The 13,447-nt window shown below is 48.2% G+C and overlaps 1 protein-coding gene across 1 annotated transcript; it reads left to right on the forward strand.

Moving 5' to 3' along the window:
* Positions 1-6,512: 6,512 nt before the first annotated feature.
* On the forward strand, positions 6,513-8,043 carry GJB6 (gap junction protein, beta 6, 30kDa). The gene has a single exon (XM_012641692.1). It carries the CDS (start codon positions 6,526-6,528, stop codon positions 7,309-7,311), a length of 786 nt encoding a protein of 261 aa, XP_012497146.1. The 5' UTR covers positions 6,513-6,525; the 3' UTR covers positions 7,312-8,043.
* The last annotated feature ends 5,404 nt before the right edge of the window (positions 8,044-13,447 follow it).

A 13,447-nucleotide genomic window follows, 5' to 3' on the forward strand; every position in this document is an offset into this window, starting at 1 on the left:
CCACGCGCCCGAGCGCGACCCTCCCGCCGGCCAGAGCGGAGGGCGCCGCCCGCCGAGCAGGTAAGCGGGCGCCCGCGCGCTGCCACACGACCGTCGCCCCGGGGCGCCGGCTGGCGGGCCGAGGGGGGGGCGAGCGGGCCGCGCCATCTCCGCCCCTCGGTCGGAGGCGTTTCCTCCGAGAAGCCGAGCAGGTGAGGCCGTCGGCTTGTGCCCCCCCTCGCCCCGGTCGCCCCCGTTGGCGCGGAGCCGCCGGCGACCCCCAGCTGGGCCCTGCGGCCGCGAGGGGGGCGGGGGGCGGGGCGGGCGGCACCGGGGCTCCGGGACCCTCCCGCGTGCGCGCCTGTGCGCGGAGGAACGAGGATGGACTGGTTCGGCTTTCACCGCGCACGGCCCCCTCGGACTCGCACAACAGGTTTTATGAGCGTGTCGTGTGTGGCAGGGGCCGAGTCGGGCCTGTCCCCGTTCCCCGTTTCATGTGCTGCCTGTTCGATGTTCTTCGCTTTCCTCGTCCCGATGTGTCCCGCTCGGGTTTGCGGAGAGCGCCGGGTTAAGGGTGGGTGTTAAAGGTCAGCCAAACCCGGCGACCCGGTCCGGTGGTTGAGTCGCGGGGAGGACCGACCAGTAGGGCTGCATGATGCACGTCCAGGAACTTGTGCAATGCCCGTGACAGTGGTGTGGACCACGGTCATTAAAAGTTATGGTGACACATCTTAGTAAAAAGGTGCAGGCGCCGGAAGGTACTTCCTGCTGGGTGAAGCAGACCGGTTCCCGGTGCCCGCGGAGTCCTGCGTTTGCTGCCCGGGGTGGCCTCCCGTCCTGGGTGAGTGCTGGGACCACGCAGGGGCTGGGGACCTGCGGCCACCACCGCGGGGCCCCGACCCGCGACCTCGGCGTCCCCTAGCAGCTCGCTGCCAGCCGAGTGCCTGGTTGGCTTTAACTGCACCGTCGTTCTTTCCCTTGAAGTGGACTTCATGCCATAGAGCTATTTTCTTGCCCCAGTTCTGGCTGAATCTAACCAGTGTTCTAGAAGAAAATGTCCTGCCCCAATGCAATTTCCTTAGAATTGCAGGATGCTGCTCCAAACTGCTCCTGGGGAGAGCTTTGTCTGCTGTTTGGATCCGGCAGAGTCTTTGGGGGTGTTGTTCCAACCCTGCCAAGGAGGGGGATTCGGAAGAGAGAACACCGTGGCGCTAGCCTGTCACATAACTGGGGACGGGGGATGAAGGACTCCCGTTGCCACCACACAGTGACTAAAACCCGGAAGGGGCCAGTCAGGCCACCTGTCCCACTGGTGGTGGTGGTTATCTCGAAACAAATTCTGACACAGGCAATGGTGACTTTATTCTCTTTTTGTCTCTTCTCTTCTGAGTTATGAGGGAGTTAAGGAAAAGAACTACAGAAGAGCTGGCTAACAATCTCAACAGGGCGAGAGGAGAATTCTAACCTGCACATCCTCACCACACATCTTTTATCCACTCTGAACATTCCGGGAGCCAGGAGCAGTTTGTACGCATTAGTTAAAATGTCAAATAGGATAAAATTGTGGGAATATAATTTTCGACCCAAGCTGTTGGGCCGTGGGGCACAATCCTTCCAGGGGCCACACGTCTTAGGTCAGGATTTCCGCTTCACTCGCTCGACTCATGAACGTGGAGCTGGGCCCCAGAGGGCCTTTTATTCCCAGGGTCATTTAAATCCAGTTGAACTTAAATTTTTTGGAAAAGATACAGGTTTGGTCAAAAGAACAGACGCTGCTAAAAAGAGCCAGAGAAGGAAAGTTGAACTTAATGGAAATTCTTTGCATTCTTAAATGAAGTAAGCAACATGTAGCTCCATGAATTGTGCATGTTCATATTTAGGCTCCGTAGACAGAAAAAGATTTCACTTCTATTGAGTTAGTTTTGAAGAAGTATGTGAATCCTAAATCCATTGTTATCACTAGTCATTACTTTGAAAGGACAGTTGCTGAAGTTTTTTGTCATTTAAAAATCAACTATTGGATTGACCCGTAGATAACTTGAGATTTCTAGAGACAAAAGATATAGATTCTTCTTGATAAAAGAAAGAGTTTGAGATTTAAAAAAAAAAAAAACTGCTGATTTGGGAGTCGGGGTGTACCCAGTGTCTCTAACCGTCCCCCCTTCCTTTTCTCGTGCTCAAGGAATGAGCTTGAGGTTTAAGATTGGGTATTATTATTATTTTGATCAGGAAAAGAACGTGCACTAAAGAGGAACTTTGTTTTGCATGTTCGGAGTTTAAGCAGGAAGCATCAGGAAACTGGCAGTTTCTGAACTTACCTCCTAACATTTCTGGGGATGAAGAAAAACCACCCACAAAGTTCATTCAGTAGACACATGGGGGAGGAGTTGAAGGAATTTGGCAACAACCACCGTTTTTCCCTCCGCAGGTGACATCCTCACCAACACCCAGAAACGGAGCAGAGATTTACGTTGGTGTGGTCGGTCGGTCGCTGTGCGCCACTGGCTGTGGGCCCTGAGTGGACAGGAGAAGAAAGCCTGCAGCCTCCAAGAGGGGCCCTCCCTCACTCTTCGTGCCTGAGACGCTGGGAGTCCTTGGAAACGGGCTCAGGTTTGCGTGACTTGCTTTGACATTGTTTTCTTTCATCTGTGCGGACGCCTCGACTACCCAAAGCTAACGTGGAAGTTGTGAGGCGTGTGTTCTCAGATCTGTCAGATGTTCACTGAATGACTTCGAAGGGGTCATTTGAAGGGAAACAACTACCTAGAAAAAGATACTTCCCACCTCTTGGTCAATGCAGAGGGGGTAACAATGTAATTGTTAGGGCTTTAGTTTTGGTTCGGTCATCTGTGAAACTAAAATGGCATTATTAAACAAGCTAGTTGTGATTAAATTCTTAAATAAGAAATTTTAAAACAATTGAGAAATTACATTACTGTAGTAGAATTGCCAGTAGACCTAAATTATTTGAATTTTAGAAGGGAAGAACAATCTATCTTCATAATACTGTGCGCATCCTCAAAAGTAAGGCAAATGGTTGACTTACGTTTAGAGCTAAATATTTCATACTGGGGATTTAGTATCAAGAATGGGGCGTGTTGTTGTTCACTAACTTTGTGGTTAGATATACCACAAAACCAAATTCAATTTACCTTTTTAAGTTTAAATGTAAGCACTTTCTTAAAAGTAGAAGACTACAGAAGCTAAGTATGTCTGTTCTTTCCCTAAAAGAGAGCCGGCTTCTCAGGTTGGGGTAGGTAAAAAAAAAAGAAGAAGAAAAGAGAGAGAGAGAGAGAGAGAGAAAGAAGGAAGGAAGGAGAAAGAAAGAAAACGAAAGAAGAAAGGAAGGAAGGAAGGAAGAAGAAATTTAAAAAGAAAGAGCGCCAGGAAGGCACCAGTTAAAATAAACCTCTCTGGTTTACAGAGACAGAGTTAATCTTTACTCTGTATTGAAAAAGCTCCTCCCCTTGGCTCCAGCCCTCCTGAGGCAGGAAAGGAGAGAGGTATTTTGTTTACTACAGGTGCAAAGGGCTCTAGGGGGTGCAGGTATTTTGGAAAATAATTTGGAATTCGTTGACAGTTCCCCAAATTGAAATAGCCTTCACATGTTCTCCAACCAGAGCGTTTGAGAAAGACTGAGCCCTGGGGTTCGGAGTTTTTACAGGGAGTCTGAGGGCTGGCACTGTCTTGCCTCGTCCTTCCTCTGGGCCCCTCTGCAGTTACCCACTGGCCACTGCACCTCTGCCCACTGACGGTCAGCGATGAGTGTGCTCTTTAAAACTCGCTGAATCTTCCACTGTCCCCACCATCCTCCCACGGCTCCTTGAGTGCGAAGGTCTCCTGGTGCCTCCAGGCCTCACCAGTGACGGTAGCAACGTGTTGGGAAGTTTGGGGCCCGGTAACCCCAAGACGGCCCATCACCCTGGCCTCTCTCCTGACACTTGAGAGGCGAGCTCTCCTTTCTCCACGTGCACTAGAGAAAAGAATGGAAAGAGACGTCAGGAAACACTGGCTCGGGTTCACCGGCCCCCTCAGGGCCAGCGTGCGTGGAAACAGCCCCTCCTTTCAGGTCATTTCTGCTGTTGCAAATAACAGGGCCCTTGTGGCTCTCGCAGGAAGATACCTTGAATCAGGTGATTCTCTAGAGTGACCAGGAGGTCACTCAAGACACGCTTGTATTTGGGTTTAACCTCATTTTTCTCAGTGACCTCGGCATCTCATTGATTTTTCTTCCTTTAAAGGCACAGGTAAATTGTTGATCTTTCTATCGGCATTGTGAAGTCAGCATTGTAAAATAGACTGTTTTCAGTTTGCTACTTTGATAGAACAGTCTCGAAGCAGGTCGTTTGGGGACCCAGAGAAATCAAAAGAAATAAATAAAGCTACTGCCATCCTAACTGTCCCTGTTTTTGAAGGGGGAGAGGCCCAAAGTCACAGATGTTGAGGATCTTGCTTCTAGAAAGCTGGGGCCGAGCTTCTTGCGGGGAAATTGTGACCTCTTGGCCTCTTCTGTGACTTCAGCCTCGCAGAATTTCTTCAGGCCACCTTGATCCGTTTGCTTCCTAGAAGGACAGGTGACAGGTGGCCACGCGAGTGCAGCTGTCCAGACAGGCTGAAGAGAACACAGCCTTCTTACCTGTGGGGAGTTTCAATTCTACGGGCTCCGAAGCATTTGGGAAAATGGGAAACTTTTATTTGGTAAATCAAAAACTTGCTGATTGGGCATTTTATTGACCAAACTGCAATGGGAGCTGTTTACTGGTCAATGAGAGAACATCGTCATCGCGTAAACAACGGGACTGACCCCACACGGGAGCGGCTGCTGTGAAATGTGCTCAGACATCAAGATGTGTGTTTTCCTTCCCCCCCACATTTTGAAATGTTTCTGGGATAGAACATCAACAATTAGGAAAATTTATTATGTCTTTCGTCTGCAACTAAAATTAATTTTATAATTCATATTATTTAACATGAGTTTTTAAAATCAAAGCTGCATTTACTGTGGGCATTGAAAGTCTCTTTAGGCCGTGGAATAAGTGGTGCGTGAAAGGGCGGAGTTAATAGACACACAGAGTTATGGACCCCTGGGAGTCCCCTGCACCACCCCCAGCAGCCACTCACACGGCCTCTGATTAAATGCTTCGAGGCATGAGAAACCACAGCTTTAAAGGTGACCTGTTGCACCTGGCCCTCCGTCAGTGCTAAGCGCTGGCTCCAGTGCCCAGTTCTGGATCCGCACGTCCCCAGGGTGCTGTCCTGCACCCCGTGGTCTTCCTCGAGCTAAAGTTAGCTCTGGTGCCCTCGGCTGTGAGCAGCGTCCAACGCTCCCCCGGTTCACACCCTGCAGATGCGCCAGCCGCCAGGACGGCCGGGGCCGCCGCCCGCTGCCCCGCTGCTTCCTGGAGCAGCCACGGTGATGCGCAGGGGCGGGTCTGTGGGCGAGAGCGGGAGGCTGACCGGTGTCCCTCGCCCACTCAAGGACAAGAAAGTCTCTCTAAGCCTGGCGGACAGAGGACTTTGGTGGCTCCCTCGTGCCCTGAAAGCACGTGAAAAGTTGCCTGGGCACAGTCTTCTGAGAGGGTCTGTCACTTTCCGAAGATTCTCAAAGGGCCCGTGATTCGTCCTTTCTTTTTTTAAAGGAGAACACTGACCAATTCTTCGGTCTTCTGTGGCCGTGTAGGATAAGACGGCGGCTGTTCCAATTGTAGCAACAGTGTCTCTGGCTGTAAAGAAGGGCTTTTTCCTCTCAGAATGTAAGCCACTGCGCTAACAGGGAGGGAGGCCCTGGGTTGCAGTGGCAGCCGGTCCCCTCTGTCGGTGGCCCCTGGAGGGAATGAGACCTGCTGGTGAGGCAGCGCCAGCCCTGGGCCTGGTTACTTGGAGAACAACAGAGAGGTTTTTGTAAAAAACTTGTGATTCTCTTGGAAGAGACTCTTTCAGTAGTTGACAATATTAGATTTCCTAAGAACACATGATTACCGCAGATGATGTTATTCAAGCTAGAAATAAGTATAAATATATCGTACAAAGTAAACTGGTAAGTGTTTGGTTTCTTTTCTTCCCCCTTTGTAGTCTGCCGGGTAAACCAGATTATGTCATTCCAATGAATGAGGTTTTTCCTTGAGTAAGGCATTTAATGAATAAAATCTGCTGTGGAAGCTCTGTGGGCCTGGGGTAAAGGCAGTAGCCTGCTGTATGTGAACTTACAGAGTGATCGAAAGGGAGCCGGGGAATGACTTGTTCGCCTGTGTTCCTGGATGAACGGGAAAGAGCAGCCTAATATGGAATCCAAATTCAGTTGAATCAAGATGATCTTAATCCACCCCCCCCCAAAAGCGTTATTTATAGGGAAAAACATTAGAATGTTGTTAGGGTAGACATGCCTTAGAAAACCTCCTACTAGTAGACTGGGAGATGAAGTTGTGAAATATCACAGCCAACTTTAAAATAAATTTCCTGGAGACGCTGCGCCGCGTGTCAGTTCAAAGGCACTTTCCAGTAATTGACCTTTGCTCGCTTTTGTCTGCTTAGGCATAAACGGGCGCCATGGATTGGGGGACCCTGCACACGTTCATCGGGGGTGTAAACAAACACTCCACCAACATTGGGAAGGTGTGGATCACAGTCATCTTTATTTTCCGCGTCATGATCCTTGTGGTGGCTGCCCAGGAAGTGTGGGGGGACGAACAGGAAGACTTTGTCTGCAACACTCTGCAGCCGGGGTGCAAAAACGTGTGCTACGACCACTTCTTCCCCGTGTCCCACATCCGGCTCTGGGCCCTGCAGCTGATCTTCGTGTCCACCCCGGCGCTGCTGGTGGCCATGCACGTGGCCTACTACAGGCACGAAACGGCCCGCAAGTTCAGGCGCGGAGAGAAAAGGAACGAATTCAAAGACGTGGAGGACATTAAAAAGCAGAAGGTTCGGATTGAGGGGTCGCTGTGGTGGACGTACGCCAGCAGCATCTTTTTCCGAATCATCTTCGAGGCCTCCTTTATGTACGTGTTTTATTTCCTTTACAACGGGTACCACCTGCCCTGGGTGTTGAAATGCGGGATTGAACCCTGCCCCAATCTTGTGGACTGCTTCATTTCTAGGCCAACGGAGAAAACCGTGTTTACCATTTTCATGATTTCTGCGTCTGTGATCTGCATGCTGCTTAATGTGGCCGAGTTGTGTTACCTGCTGCTGAAAGTATGTTTTAGGAGATCAAAAAGGGCACAGACACAAAGAAATCACCCCAACCATACCCTAAAAGAGAGTAAGCAAAATGAAATGAATGAGCTGATTTCAGATAGTGGTCAAAATGCAATCACAGGTTTTCCAAGTTAAACACTTCAAGGTAAAATGTAGCTGAGTCACCACAAAACATCCGTCTTCCCCAGAAGGCAGTGCCAACCTGAAAATTCCTTCTGTAGGCCGAAGAGTTTGTCTTTCTCCATGACTCTCATAATAAATAGATACTTGGGTTAACTTTTTGTAGAATACTCATGCCATTCATATGCAATGTAATCAAATGTGTGGTCCATCTCAGAAAACAAAAGATTGACAGCTGAGCCTCGAAGTCACTTTGCCGTGTTGGTTTTATGTGGACTGACATAGTGGGTACTTCCTAAAAGTTTAGTAACTGTTGTTGATAAAGAACATTTATCTAGAAATTGGTACTTTTTATTAGCAAAAGATATTTTTATAGGATTGAAATGTTTTTAGTTCTGACTTGGAATTTATATAAAGTATTTTTGTAATGACTGGTCTTCCTTACCTGGAAAAACATAAAACAATGTTAAGTTTAGAATTACGCCACAAGTATCTGAATTTTGAACTTAGAAAGGGTCTGTCTTGTTGTAAATATTGTTTTGCATTGTCTGTTGGCAAATTTATGAACTGTCATGACACTCTTAAGGTGGAAAGTGTTCGCCGTATCATATATTTTTACTGCTTTCTGAATGTAGAGGAGTGGTACGGAAGTGGGAAGCTTTTCTAAACTAGCCTATTTGCCAATCATTGTGAACACCTGAAATGTGAATGTGATCTCAATAAAGCTTGGCCCCATTGCCTACGCCTCCATGTGCTTGATGGTTTCCGTGCCATGTGAGCACCTTGCTGTCCTCCCCAGCGTGAGGAGTCGGTTGGGTTGCTTTTGCTGGGGAGGCCGCCAGTCACCATGTGTGAAGGGCGCCGGTCGGCAACAGGGATTCTCGCATCCGCACCGCAAGTGAGCAGAGGCTGAGCTCAGCGGCAGCCTACCAGGTGCGCGGCTTGGAGAGGGTGGGCTGCTTGGAGGACACTGGGAACCTGCCTGCCCCTCCTCCAGCCTGTCCTTCTAGACCAGTTCAAAGTCTTCTTCCTGGAGACTCTCCCTACCTCACCCTAGGCAGCGCCACGTTCTCCTCACCCTCCTCCCCAGTGTCACTCTGAGAGTGGCTGTGCTTTTCCTGTGCAACGTCCAGCCCATCCCGTCCCCTCTGCCCTGGCCCCAATACGGCCCTTCACCTATTGAGCACCAATAAATGGCTGTTGAACCACCTGGCGTCTGGAATATCAATCCTTTTGCTCCTGACTTTGCGGCGTGGTGTGGGGAAGGGAAGAAGGCTCCTTGGCTTCCTTACTGTAGGAGACATGGGGTAGATTTCTGAAGCCCTGTGAACAACCTCCCTGAGTGCCAGAACTGCGGTTGCCATGGTTTCTCCCACCCACGAGGAGTACGTAGGTGAATGCTGATTGAGGAACAAGAGTGGCCTGGCCAAGGCCTTTTCAGGTCATTTTAACAGGGAAAAAAGTTGGTAACGTAACAGAATGCCTTGAGACCATTCAGAAGGCAGAGTGCAGTGGGAAAAATTCACCAAGATGAGGAATTGAATTAACTGTGAAACTATAGCCAAGAATCTCTTTAAAGATAATACTACAGACAGCAGAGATACGATTATTAATTAGCCTAAGAAATGTGAAGGTACTTGTTAACCTAAATTATTTCCTGGTATGATTTATTAGACACCGAAATAATTTATTTCTAGCTTTTTCCTAACCTAATTTTTAAATTTATGGATTCAGGATTAATGTGGTATGTTAAATTATGACTAGCACTAAGCTAGAAGTAATTATCTCTTTATATACCATGTTACCCTTATTCATCTCTTAAAACTAAGAGATCAGTTTCCCATTCAGAACATAATAATACAGCCGGAGACAGTCTCTTCCTTCTGTAATCAGTATCTATTCAACTTTTCAATGTGTGGAGAAGGGAAGGCATAAATCCAGAGGGGAATTGATGGTGCCTGGTTGACCTTCAGCCCTAAGAGAGATCAATGAATGTTCTTCTAGACTCTGCTCACGGAAAGGGGATGTCCAGCACTTGTCAAGGATTAATATTTGAGTTAAGCACTAATATCAGAGAGATGCTCTTGGCTGAAAATGTGCCGTAACATCTAACCTACTTAGCGGATGCTTGAGATTTGAAATTTTACCGTATTGTGTTTCCTCCCCGCACACCACGGTCTAACACAAGCAGAAGACAGACACTCCTCAGTTGGAGCTAATGTTAACGGGGTCAAGACCGTAAGTTTCTCCTGCAGTACATCTGTCAGAAGAGTGCTGTCTTAGTTCAGGCGGCTATCACAGAGTACCACAGCCTGGTGGCTTATAAACAACAGAAATTTATTTCTCATAGTTCTGGAGGCTGGAAGTCCCAGATAAGACATCGGTGAATTGAGGGCTGGGTGAGGGCCTGCTTCCTGGCTCCTGGCTGGGGCCTCCCGGCTGTGGCTTCACATGGTGGGAGGGGCAAGGGAGCTCTGTTTTATAAGGCACTAACTCCGTTCCGCCTAATCACCTCCCCAAACCCCACCTCCTAATACCATCACACTGGGCGTTAGGAGCGCGACAGGTGAACTTCCGGGAGGACACAAACATTCAGTCCACAGCAAGCGCTAGGTCCAGTTACAAGATCATAAGCACTAAATTAACATAAACTATAGCCAATAGCTTCCCAAATCTACCAGATCAGAATTTCTGGTCCCACAGCCCAGAAATCTGTATTTTTAACAAACTTCAGACTTGATTTTTATACATTCAGTCTCATTCAAGGTCCCCATGGAGCAGGCAAACTTGTCACATGTCAGAGTGCCTAAGGATCACCTGGTGAGGTCATTTAAGATGTTCCTCCCGGAGCCATCCTCGAGGGTCTAACGCATCAGCCTGGGGTGGGCTTGGGAATACGAATTCTCACAGCTTCCTCAGGCGAGCCTCGCCTCGGGACTGGCCTTCAGAAACGCTCCCAGACACGTGCCATGTCATGCACGTCCTTCGAAAATAGCTGTAGCTCTTGGAAACAGCTCCACTGTGGGCCCGCATCTGTAAGAGCTATGCCACGTTCCGCCAAGGCTGACGAAAACTAGTGTATAAAAGCTGCAGATTGACTCCTTTCAGCCCTCCTCCGGAACGCCGCCCTTATCCCCTGGCACAGAGGCCGGGAGCCAAGCACACCACGCGGCCCCTTCCCCAGCCGCTTGGCCCGCGCCCTGCAGAGCGAGCCTCTTCGGCCTGGACACGCACCTGCCGCGGCACCGGCCAGCCCCACGCGGAGCCCGCAGGGCAGCAGCCTCGCTCAGGGGGCCACAGCCACCGGGTGGCAGGGAAGGGCACAGACTCCAATTCCGGCGTCGCTGACTCTTCCAGCCAAAAAACCCCCGGCCCAACCAAAAGGGAAAAAGCCGAAAACAAGCCCCCCGCCCCCAAAGCCCCCGCCCAAGGGGTGGCCGGCCAACCGCCCGCAAAAACCGAACGGGCCCCCCCCGGGGAAGAAGGGGGAAAAGGCCAAAACCGAAGCCAACCGCCGGGGTTGAACCCGGGGGACGCCAAAGTCTCCCTTCCCCGTGCAGGAGCACCTGCCCCACCTGCCCCACCTGCCACCAGTCTGCTCGGCCAGCACCAGAAATTCACACCCACGGGGCTTACCACCACCGAAAACGTATCTTTCTGATCCAGTAATCCCACTTTTAGGAATTTCCCCTACAGAAACACTCAAGTGCAGAAAGATACATAAACAAGGATGTGTTTGCAAAACTAGTTATAATAGTAAAAAATATGGAAACAATGTATACATCCATTATTAAAGAATAACGCAGAGACATTAGCCGGTATTTGCAAACAGTCACTCACCTGTGTGAAGAACAGACATTGGACTGTTGTAAATGGCAGGGGAGGGAAGCAAAAACCGAGTTTATGAAAGAAAGAGAAGGGGAAGGGAGAGAGAAAAACACAGTGTGAGAATAGCGAGGTTTTTTTTTTTTTAATTCAGAATATTACGGGAGCACAAATGTTTTGGTTACATGAATTACTTTTGTACAGTTTGAATCAAAGTTATAAGTGTGTCCATCACCCAGATAGTGTGCATTGTACCTGTCAGGTGTGAATTTACCCATCCCCTCCTCCCCCCGCCACCTGCTTGATTTCCATTGAATTTTACTACCATACGTACACGAGTGTTGATCATTTAGTTCCAACTTAATAGTGAGTACATGTAGTGTTTGTTTTTCCAGAGAATAGTGAGTTTTGTTTTGTTTTTTGTTTTTTTGGTTTTTTTCTATCGTCCCAAAGCTTTGAGAGTTTTGCCGCGGGATGTACCAGTCCGGCTGTCGCTGTGAGGATCTGCTGGCTCCTTTTGCTGACAGCTCCCACTCAGGGGAGCCTAGTCCACACCATTTCCATCATCAGAACTTCCTTACACTCAGGAGGGAAACGGTTAAACGGATTATAGGTGAACTATGCTATAGATGACAGGCAGCCGCTAACAGAACAAAGTAGCTCTCCGTGCACTGACATGGCAGAACACCATGTGCTCCGGCCTCACTGGTGCACGCACATAAACTTGAGTGTGTGCACGTCACGGCACAGAACAAAGTGAACAATCACACAGCAAACTGTTCATGGGGAAGGAAGAGGGATGTCTTTCACTTTTTATTCTACCTGATTCTGTATTTTCTGAGTTTTTTGTTGATTATCTATTACTTGTTATTTTTAAAATAATAACAAGAGAATTAATTTACCCTTAAAAGAAATTTTCTTTGCAATAAAGTACCCCATCTCTAAATAAGCATTTCTAACTGCAAGTATAGCCATGCTATTTGTAGGATTATCAAATAGCTTCCACACTGGTTGGAAATAATGTAATAGTAACTACGATAACAGAGAAGTAAAATGAATTAATAACATACAGTAAATGCTATTACAAATTCATCGTTCAAGCTAATTGTCCTAGGCTATCACAAAGACCATTGACAAATGGGCCTCCAGGGAGAGTGACATCTGAGAAGCTCCCCAGCTCTCCCTGACAGCCCAGCCCCTGTCTCGGGGACAGCACAGCTGCATGTGTGTACATGTTCCATCGATGACTCAGTTATTATAACTTTGGATGTGAATTTGTCATTTTCCCTTTGGTGCTTTCAGTTTTGCCTCATGTATTTTGGAGCTCTGTTATTTACTGGACATACATTTAAGATTGATGTCTTCTGATGAAATGACCCTTTTATCATTTGAAATGTCTCTCTAATTCTGGTAATCTCGTTTTGAAGTGTATTATGTTATAGTACAGACACTCCAGCTTCCATCCCATTGAGTTTGTGTTATTTTTCAATATGCCTGTGAGTCTACTTCTATTGACTGTTTTCTTCTCTCATGATTATGGGTCTCATTTTCCTGTTTCTTCACACATCTTGTAACTTTTTACCAAATGCTGGACATTGCATATGAAAGAATCTCCAGGAGTGTTTTGTTTGTTTTTGTTTTTTTCCAGTGAGTGCAAGTCCTTTTCTCTTTGCCAGGTGGCTGGAATGAGAAGCTGATCATTCAGATTTCATCAGGAGTCAAGCTGAGCTGAGACTGAGCTCCAGTGTTCATTGAGTGCATTTTCCATTGCCCTTAGCCTAATCTCAATTCCCTACACCTCCAGTATGGAGTGACTGGTCTCTTTGGTCTTTCTGGTGTGTGAGCTGGAAAGAGGCTAAGACACAGATTTCACATCATTTTGGTTCACCTTACATTCAACTCCAATGTGGATTCGAAATTCACGCATGTGAAATTATTTCACGCTGTCTTCCAGTCCTGCCTCCACTGCTACTTCTGCAGTAAGTTTGGGGGCAGCAGGGGGACTGTTGGGCCAAATGATTTATTTTTGCATTTGGGGCACTTCGAAATTCCAGTCCACCTGGAAACCCACACTATTAACAAAGTTTTGGCTGATTTTTCCTCAACTCTAAAAAGGCTCTGCACCTACAGAGGCTTCTCCACCTCCACACACAAGCCCCACACTCCCCCCCACCTCTGGGAGCAGCCGTGGCTGTCTGCTCAGCCTCACTCCTGCAAGTCTGTTCATCAGAGCTTACTCCATCCGTTGGTCTTTGGTAATTGTCATAGAAAAGTACAGTTTTCATTTTATCAGGTTTCTTATTATTGTTACCATAGGCATAGTGAT

Source organism: Propithecus coquereli, unplaced genomic scaffold, assembly GCF_000956105.1.
Source record: "Propithecus coquereli isolate 6110/MARCELLA unplaced genomic scaffold, Pcoq_1.0 Scaffold168, whole genome shotgun sequence".
NCBI classification, from domain to species: Eukaryota; Metazoa; Chordata; class Mammalia; order Primates; family Indriidae; genus Propithecus; species Propithecus coquereli.